Source organism: Brassica napus, chromosome C9, assembly GCF_020379485.1.
Source record: "Brassica napus cultivar Da-Ae chromosome C9, Da-Ae, whole genome shotgun sequence".
In the NCBI taxonomy this organism is placed as follows: domain Eukaryota; kingdom Viridiplantae; phylum Streptophyta; class Magnoliopsida; order Brassicales; family Brassicaceae; genus Brassica; species Brassica napus.
Genome location: NC_063452.1, coordinates 28,759,675 through 28,769,517, shown reverse-complemented (window position 1 = coordinate 28,769,517; position 9,843 = coordinate 28,759,675). Strand labels below are relative to the sequence as shown.

At 37.8% G+C, this 9,843-nt stretch overlaps 2 protein-coding genes across 2 annotated transcripts; one reads left to right on the top strand and one right to left on the bottom strand.

Annotated features, from left to right (window-relative positions):
- The first annotated feature begins 783 nt into the window (after positions 1-783).
- LOC106418371 (plant UBX domain-containing protein 8) lies at positions 784-3,925 on the top strand. Its single transcript, XM_013859061.3, has 11 exons — positions 784-987; positions 1,303-1,364; positions 1,452-1,938; positions 2,032-2,118; positions 2,196-2,302; positions 2,440-2,623; positions 2,754-2,930; positions 3,019-3,183; positions 3,282-3,425; positions 3,509-3,565; positions 3,658-3,925. Exons 1-11 carry the CDS (start codon positions 904-906, stop codon positions 3,763-3,765), a joined length of 1,662 nt encoding a protein of 553 aa, XP_013714515.1. The 5' UTR covers positions 784-903; the 3' UTR covers positions 3,766-3,925.
- Positions 3,926-5,559: 1,634 nt separating this feature from the next.
- On the bottom strand, positions 5,560-7,700 carry LOC106417160 (putative F-box/kelch-repeat protein At4g11750). The gene has a single exon (XM_013858007.3). The coding sequence runs from the start codon at positions 6,580-6,582 to the stop codon at positions 5,803-5,805; it is 780 nt and encodes a 259-aa protein (XP_013713461.1). The 5' UTR covers positions 6,583-7,700; the 3' UTR covers positions 5,560-5,802.
- Positions 7,701-9,843: the final 2,143 nt, after the last annotated feature.

Sequence of the window (9,843 nt, the reverse complement as noted above, 5' to 3'; positions counted from 1 at the left end):
TATCGGCTATTATGATACCATCATACTTCCATCTTTATAAACGATTTGGATCGGTGAATTTTAATTGACAATATGGAGAAATAGAAATATTCATTGTCCTTCTCTAAATAATACAATCAACAACATAATAATAGTTGAATAATAAATTTAATATCACATATAAATATGGTTAAATTTGGTAATTTTGGTTGACTAAACAAAACAATAAAAATATTTGGCAACTATGGAAAAGAAAAAAAACCTAAAGAAACTTGCTAAATGTATATTTTTTATTTTCAAATTTATAAACTCACTCCACGTAAAATGCAGATCTTTTAAATGTTACTCCCTCTGTTTTTTAAAGATGAATGTTCTAGGATTTTCACACTTATTAAGAAACTATATTAAAACTTAGTTATTAATGCATAGTTTTTTGTAACTTTATATTTCTTATATTTTTAAACCAATAGGATTAAAAGAAATGTAATTAATATTTTTGAAACACACAATTTTTCATTATTAGTTGACAAAATATGTTTTGAAAACATGAAAAATACATTTTTTGGAAACAAAATATTTTTCTAGAACATCCATCTTTAAAAAACAGAGGGAGTATTATTCTGCGATATCGTGGAAAGTCTTAAAAATATTTTTAAACAATTATTCCTTTAACTTATCGTTAGCGTAGGAGTTAGAAGAATAGAGAAACTTCAAGAGAGTTTACACTTCACTTTATTCTCCAAATGATCCCAACAAAATAGCAAAAAGCCCAAAGCGAAAAGCCCAAAAAAGTTAAAACGACGAGTTTCGCCGATCCAAATCCCCAATTCACAATCTCTTCTTCTTCTTTTTCTTTTCCCCTTGCTCACTCCAACAAACTATTCCCAGCAGCTTGCGAAACAACGATTCCTCTCTTCGTCTCTCATGGCGTCGCCGAATCAGGAAGCAATCGCCACTTTCATCAGCATCACCGGCGCTTCTGACGCCGTGGCCGCTCAGAAGCTCCAGGTGATTCCGATTTGAATTACTCATCTCGATTCATGTTTCTCGATTGGTTTACATATGATATACGAAAGGTTCTCTAGTCGAATCGTTTGATTATCTCGGATGCCTTTAGATTGATCGGTTAGGGTTGTAATCGAAGATGGTCTAATTAAATTTATCTTCTTACATTGCCGATTAGCTCTACTGAATCCTCGCGTTTATCATATCTATTTGTTCGTCGATTGATTATATGATTTTCGCCAGTGTTCAGGTTTATTCTAATTTGAGAGCTGACTGGTTCATGCTTAACAATTTTACCTTCTTCTTTTGTTATTCCAGGAGCATCGTGGCGATCTTAATCAAGCTATTAATGCGTATTTCATCGAGGGAGATCGAAATGCGTATGTCATCCATCTCACCGTTGATTTTATCATCTGAAAATTTATCATTATTTTGTGTGTTTTTTTTTTGTTATGATCTTTGCGCAGAGTACGTGAAGCACCAGTGAATGTCCCTGAAGACGATGCAATGGACATAGATGATGATGTGATTCCTCCGGCTGCACAATCTCCTCTATCTCTTCTCAATGCAGCGGGTGGACCCTTTTCGCTTCTCGATTCAGACTTCGCTACAAGTATTTTTGATAGGGATCCGCTCATGCCACGCCCGCCTTCGTTCGTTAGTCATCCCAGGGAGGTTAGGCAGATACCCATAGAGGTTAAGGATAGCACTGGGCCATCAGAACGATCTCGTGACGCTCCTACTATTGAGGATGTTACGGAAACAGCACATGTTATCGGCCCTGCTGCCCAAGGGACGGTTATTATAGATGAAGAGAGCGATGATGATGTTCCTTTTGCACCAACAAGGAGAAGTAGGCATGCTGTACCTGCACCCAATAATATTCAAGATTACAGTGAGGTGGAAGAAGAGATGATCCGAGCTGCCATTGAGGCCTCAAAGATGGAGGCTGAGGTTAGCTTTTCTAAAGAGGATGGGCATTTTTTTGGTTTGTTTTCTTGTTTATCTTGGCTTATCAATCTTTTCGAAATTTCAATTGTCTTACAGGGGCTAAATAATCCTTTGCCTGAAGAGAGGCCTTCTCACATGGGAGATGCTGATGACATAGCAAAAGCCGTCACAATGTCACTGAAGGTCTGTGGTTGTCCCGTCTCTCTCTTCTTCTTTTTCCCATCTTCCTTTGATCTCTTCTAATATAAGTGTGAATGCAGTCAGCGGAGGAAGAAACTTTACGCAATCAAGGGTTTAAGGCCTCAACCTCAGAAATAGGAACTTCTGCTGCTCAAGGATCAGAAAGTACCCAAGCCCTGAACGGAAGGTTTGTTGGTTCTTCCTGTAACGCTTTGTGTTATCTCTGAGCTTAATATCTCCAGTTGCAAAAACTTCTGCGGTTTATCTGCTGTTGTTTGTCAAAAAGCGAGGCCTGAAAAATTGTGTGTGTTTAATATTGTCTAGATTGGCTGCACCTAGCGCACCATTTGAGGATGACTCTGATGACGTTGATGATGAGCCTCTTTATAGACACAGGCCAAGACGTGTGGCATCTGGAACTCCGGCCCCACCTAGCCCTGACCGTTCCCGGAGTAGGAGTCCTGAAGGAGATAATCCAGTGGACAGTGGCAATAGGTTTCCTTCCGAGGTATCAGTAATATCTGTTTTGTTTCTTACACAGTGGCCAGACTAGCGTACCTGTATTACTTTACAGTTGAGAATCGTAGAGTAGCTTATACAGTACATTACTGATACACTCTTTGTATATAATACTCAAGTGGGGAGGCATTTCGTCTGAGGAACATGATGAAGCTGTCATGCTCGAAGCAGCCATGTTTGGTGGCATTCCTGAAACTGGATATAATCATCGTCCATTCTTACCTCCTCAGCAGTGGGCACCACCACGTCCACCCTCGCCTTCATTGACAGCTCAGAGGTTGATACGTGAACAGCAGGTACTGGCTGCTTGACTTACAAAACCCTTTGTTTTATCGAGGGTTATATTGGTGATAATAAACTTGAGTGAGCTGCTACATGGTGCAGGATGATGAGTATCTTGCGTCCCTGCAAGCTGACCGAGATAGAGAACTGCAGTCCATTAGAGATGCTGAGGCACGTCAGTTAGAGGAAGAAGCTGCTAGAAAGGCTTTTCTGGAGGAAGAAAAGAAAAAAGAGGAAGAAGCTCAGAGAAAACTTGAGGAGGAACAGGCACGTCTTTCTAAGACTACCGCGTTATTGGATCTTAGTGAAGGCGGTTCTTTTGTTATTGATTACTGTTTTTTTTTTCCATTGGACTGTTGTTGCAGGAGCTCGAGAGGCAACTAAAAGCAAAAGAAGCTTCTCTGCCAAAGGAACCGCAAGCAGACGAAGAGAATGCTATTACTCTTCTAGTCAGGATGCCTGATGGAACTCGACATGGCCGCCGATTCCTTAGATCCGATAAACTCCAAGTTAGTTTCCCCCCAAAATCTTTGCTATTGCAACCTTCTCAAAGTTTATATTAAAACTACCATCCATGCCACTCTTTTTGCAGTCTCTTTTCGATTTCATAGACATTGCAAGAGTGGTGAAACCCAGGACTTACCGACTGGTACAAACTTGTGCATTTATATCAATAAAATCCCTCATAAAGATATTTGTTAACTGACATAGTGCTTAACTGGATGGTGTTATTTGAAACAGGTGAGGCCTTACCCTCGGCATGCGTTTGGGGATGGAGAAAGTGAGTCTACTCTGAATGATCTTGGATTGAGCAGCAAGCAAGAAGCATTGTTTCTTGAGCTTATCTGAGTAAACTGTTTAATCGCATAAAATATATATCAGACTTTCTGCTTAGAACCTCTGTTTAATTTTTAAGTTATGTGGTTTATATTTCTTTCTATACAAGAACAAAATATATTTGTTGGGAGGGATTATATAAGTTTTCAAACAATACATCGTTTCAGTTGTATATGGCAAAGCAGAGTAACCTGCAAGAGAGATGCATAGCAAACATTAACGGTGAGAAAACACCACCTCTCTTGTCCGCTTCACCTTTCAAACCCAATCAAACCCACAATACTTCAATCATTCTGCCTTACTTAACAAACTTAACACACCGTTCATACCGTTTGCTAATTTATGAAGTTCCTCCAAACCATTCAGGATCTTCCCTTGGGAGTCCAACCATTTAAGCACTCCGGATCTAGGAATGACGAGTAATAATGCATCCCCTAACGTTTCTAAAAAAAATTACCATTCACAAGGAATTTTTTCATTTTTTCGCATTTTTTTTTTGTAGAGAATTAAAAAACAAAATTATTCCTTGTTAAATTTGAGAAGGAACAACTATTCCTTTTTATTCCTGTTATTTTATTCTCGTACGTTCATTTTTTATTCTTTCCTTTTGTTTCTCGAATGGTCACTAGTCAGACCCTAAGTTATCTACCACACAAGAAGGAATAAAGCCACCTCAACTCAAACCGAACTCCTGCTCTACCACATCCTATTTATTTTGCCACACTTTTATCAGCCCCGAATACTTCTTTTCGCCCAAGGCTAAGCTTTTTAATATGTTCTATCGGCTGATCTCGTCAGGACTTGATCAGTAGAAACCCACTTAGTGCTTTTTAAAATGTTTTTTTTTTAATATGTTACTCTTGCTGACTATTTCCGCTCTAGGGATTAGCATATGCTCTTGGGTTTTAGGATCGAAAACCTCTGAGTACATAACTAGGATAGGTACACATTTAATATTTGATGTATTCACCAATCACGTAGATATTAGAACCAAGTGAAATATGAGACCACACAAACGAGGGAGAAAAATTTTGTGTTCGGAATGAGACCATAAGATTGCCACTAGACTTCTTCTCAACGATTTTATATGGTCTAAAACAGGGAGTGAACCATCTTAAGTTACGCTTAGGTAAAAGAAGTTAGTAAAATCGACACAACATATGAAAAATGCAGTTTATGATATTGTTGATACAAACCAAGTTATGACATATATTTTTTTAATCAAAAACAAACACTAAAAACAGTTTTCGTTTCAAAACCTTAAACAATTTTTCAGAAACTTTAATTTTGAAAAACTCCTCTCTGCTGAGGCTACCATCACAAGTGTAGTTAAAAAAATCTAATAAGCAAGAAACATTTTGATAACAATCCACACTTTCAACAAATTCAAGAACTTCACTATGTTATATATATACATCAGTGAAACTCGTTTGCATCATTCTCAATTCAGAATAAAAATCATTCAAATTAAATTCAGAAGAATCACCAAGAGAAAAAGTATGGTAAAATTTAGTGCAATGAGTTTGAAGTTCACTTTTATGTAATTCTTTTAATTTTAAAGAATCAAATAAAAATTCAAAAATACTTTTAAAATTTATCATTTAACCAAATCTATTCTTTACCGAACTTATTGCCATGTCTACCACAACTAAAGAAAAGTTAACTCTAAAAGAATCAACTATTTTACTGAATTTTATAGCATGAACCAACGTAGCTTATGTTCAGATTGAAATATAAAAGTGAAACTTACGCACATATAAAGATAGAAACAAGCTAGAACAGAGTAAGAAGCATCAGACAGAGAAAAAAAGGAACGCCATATGTATTCATATGCATTATATTTTTAAGCAGTATAAAAAAAAATCCATCATCTTCTTCAAAAACCAAATGAAACAAGCGACTAATATGATTTTTATTCATCAGACCGTAACAGCAAAAAACTCCAATAAACAACATGACTTGGGGACGGTAAGCACAACTTCACACCACTCAATCTTCCCATAAATCTCTTGTCCGCTGCGCCTTTCAACCGCAATCACAGCACACCACTCAAACTTCACACCACTCAATCTTCCCATAAATCATCTTCTCCCTAGAAGAAACACCACCACTCTTCTCCCACGAAACCGCAATCTTTCCACCATAGTTTACCAACCTGAGACGACTAAAACTCTTTGGTAGTTTAGGAAGTTTATCCAAACCCTTCAAATCTCTCCACAATCTCCCCTCGGAGTCGTACCATTTAAGCACTCTGGAGAGTTTAGAACTGTAGATTACGTTGTTTATCACACAAGAAAGTCTAAAGCTAGCCCAAACCAAACCAGTCTCGTACTCTACGACATCCCATTTATTTTCCTTGGGCTTGTAAACCATACACTTATCCCCATACAGGTAAAACCCCCCGTCTATTGCGAAGCTGATTAAACTAGACCTCGTGCCTAGTATCTCTGCTATAGGGCTTCTCACATACTCCCATAATTGAGTTTTTGGATCGAAAATCTCAATCGAATTCGAGGGAAAACCGTTCCTTTGTGGCAGTACATACAGTTTCCCATCCAGAACACGAATGAGTGGGCTGCTTCTGATCATCCACATGATTGGAGCTTCGTGCCAGGTGTGAGACCGACAGTCCAAGTAAAATACCCTATCAGTCGAGAATTCACCATGTACGTATTCGACAATGGTGTAGATATTAGAGCCAATTGCACCATATGGCCAATACACAGCAGAGAAATTACTAGTTGGGACTGGGACCAAAAGATTGTTGCTCAACCTCTTCGTCAGGATTCTACGTAGTCCAAAGCATGGACTAAATTTAATTGTTTTCATTAAATATGTTTTCTTTCCTTAAAAAAATATAAGTTTCATTTTTTTATTATGTGAATATTTCCTTTTATTATATATGTTATTTGACAAATATATAAAAGGAAACTAAATTTAATTGGTATAAATAATTAAATATTTTTTAATAATGGCAATTGGATATAATACTTTAGTTCATTATGGGTGCCTCTGTAATTAACTAACATAAGAAGTAACATGAGCAGCGGGACACTTAGAAAACTGTTTTCTGGAATAATATTATGGAAATAGGAAATCTTTAAGGGACGGATCAAGGAGATAATAAAGTTTAGATATTAAATTGATCTGCAAAATCTTTGGATCATATTTAAGTTTATCAAGATAATGTATATTTTTATTTACTTTTTATTTTGATATAGATATATTTTTCTAAATTTTGTAAATTTTAATTTATTGGATGTGTGTTGTGTGTTGTGTGGAGGTGTTAACATAGAAAGTGTGGATAAAGATTTTTTTTTGTCTAGAGAAATGTGGATAAAAGAGTTGTGAACATGTGAATTGTGTAGAAGCTCATATTATAAATGTGGATAGGAGAGTTGTGTACATGAAATATATGCAATAAAACTCGGGTTTGAAGTTAGCATTTTGTGGATCAGTGTCATGAATGAATTTTGAGGAGTAGAGTTAAGTGGATCATCCATACTCAATAGTGTGTAATCATCATTGTCCCTATGACCCTAATTTTTAATCAAAATTTAACCATAAAAGAACACATAAAGTTAAAAAAATCAAATCAATTAGAAAATTAACACAGAGAGTAAGAGAGAGTTTTGAATCTGTTGTATTTCTATATGTGCAATCTATAGAAATCAAGAAGTCGTAATCGCAAGTACTTATTTCTTATTATTCAAACCAATAAGCTCAATCACTTTCACACACAATCGTTATTCTTTCATCACATCATTCATCTTTATATATAGGACTAGGTAAACTCCTAAACCTATTAGTAATCACATTTCATATATATCCTAATCTTTATTGGATAAACACAATCCTAATAAGATTAGGATAGCTTGAAACTCAAGCTAACTTCAAGTTTTCAACATTCTCCCCCTTAAGCTTGAAGCCTTCATCTTTCACATTTTGAACTCCGATCAGTCTTCTCATCTCTGCAAATTTAACTCGACCAAGTGACTTAGTTAATATATCAGCCTTTTGCTCATTGCCTGGAACATGCTCGACTTCAACTTGTTCGTTTTCAACACACTCTCGAATGAAGGGAAACCTCCTATGAATGTGCTTGCTTCGGCCATGAAATACGGGATTTTTCGTGAGAGCGATTGCTGATTTGTTATCAACTCTAATCACCACCTTCTTGCACGTTTCACCTACGACCTCTCCTAAGAGCTCTTGGAGCCAAATTGCTTGTTTTGCAGCTTCGGTTGCAGCCATAAACTCTGCTTCACACGAGGATAGCGCCACAATTTCTTGTTTTTGGGAACACCAAGTTATAGGATTTTCTCCAAGATAAAATATGTGTCCGGTTGTGATTTTCCCATCGTCATCATCAACGTTGTGCGAGCTATCACTGAAGCCAGTCAGTTCTTGATTGCTTGATCTCGCAAACCGAAGTCCTAGTGATGTAGTTCCACGCAAGTATCTTAACACTTGTTTCAAAGCTGCTCCATGAGACTCTTTTGGATCTTGCATATATCTACTCAACACTCCGACACTAAAAGAGAGATCAGGTCTGGTGTGTAGCAGATAGCGAAGACATCCTATACTTCTTCTATACTACCTCTCGTCAATGCTTCGCTCTTGAAGTGACTTTGACAATCGCAGGTTCAACTCCATGGGTATATGAGTGAGATTACATCCATGCATACTCGTCTCTTCAAGAATCTTTCGAGCGTACTTGTCTTGTGACAATACAATGCTCCCTTCAAGCTGACAGACCTCAATACCTAGGTAGTATGTCAGTTTACCTAGATCACTCATCTCGAACTTGCTGCTCATCTCCCGCTTAAACTCCATTATCGACTGCAAGTAAGCTCCGGTAACGAGCAGATCATCCACATACACGCATACGACGAGTAGACCATTCTTCTCTTCTCTCCTATATAATGACGGTTCCTTGGAGCATCTGGTGAAGCCAAGACTCTGTAGAATTCGGTTGAGTTTTATATTCCATGCCCTAGGAGCCTGTTTCAAACCATAAAGAGCTTTGTTAAGCTTGTAGACTTTTTCTTCTTTTCCTTTGATCTCGAATCCTTCGGGTTGATTAACATATACTTCTTCTTTCGATTCTCCATGTAGAAACACGGTTTTAACATCTAAATGATGTATTTCCCATCCTCTAGAAGCTGCAAGTGAAATAACCATTCGAATTGTCTCAATGCGTGCGACAGGGGCAAAGACTTCGTCGTAGTCTACTCCGTGTCTTTGAACATATCCTTTAGCGACTAGGCGTGCTTTGTATTTGCTGATGCTTCCATCTGCATTCTTTTTTATCTTGAATACCCACTTCAATCTGATAGGCTTGAAACCTTTCGGTAAATCGACGAGAATCCAAGTGTTGTTTCTTTCAATAGAGGATAGCTCGTCTATACATGCATCGACCCAAACTTGCAGTTTCTTGGCTTCACTATAGTCCCATGGCTCATTATTTATGATCATCAAAAGTTTTTCGCACTCTACCTCCGCAAGCATTATATAATCATCTAGATAAGAAGGCTTAGTGCTAACTCTTGTTGATCTTCATCTTCTTACATTCGGCTCTGTTTGTTCTTCTGCGTCCTCATTATCCTCGTCTTCTATCTCCTCGCCACTGTCCTCAATCTCGTTAATAGGTGCAACGTCGAGTTCTTGAGGAGGTATCAGCTCTACTTCAAATGAACCAGACTCCTCATGATCTTTTGTCTCGGTCGTGCTCCAATTCCACTGTTTCTCCTCTTCAAAATGCACATCACGACTAACAATAATTTTATTACTGTCGGGATCCACCAACCGGTACGCCTTTGTGCCAGGCTCAATACTTAAGTGGATCAACACTCTTGATCGGTCGTCCAGTTTCTTTCTTTCTGCCGCCTCTGTTCTAGCATAACATACGCAACCGAACACTTTCAGATGTTCTACGTTAGGGTGTTTCTCACGCAATGCCTCATACGGTGTTTTCCCTGACAAGGACCTTGTGGAGATTCTGTTGATCAGATAGGTGGCGTGCCTCACTGCTTCTCCCCAAAAAATATTAGGTACCTTCATATGCTTTAGTAAGCTTCTGGTCATCTC

Excerpts from the sequence above, each read along its gene's own strand:
- LOC106418371 (XM_013859061.3), top strand. The coding sequence starts at position 904 with ATGGCGTCGCCGAATCAGGAAGCAATCGCCACTTTCATCAGCATCACC. Across the intron at positions 988-1,302 it reads TGGCCGCTCAGAAGCTCCAG|GAGCATCGTGGCGATCTTAA; the intron begins GTGATTCCGATT and ends TTGTTATTCCAG. Across the intron at positions 3,566-3,657 it reads AACCCAGGACTTACCGACTG|GTGAGGCCTTACCCTCGGCA; the intron begins GTACAAACTTGT and ends TATTTGAAACAG.
- LOC106417160 (XM_013858007.3), bottom strand. The coding sequence starts at position 6,582 with ATGAAAACAATTAAATTTAGTCCATGCTTTGGACTACGTAGAATCCTG.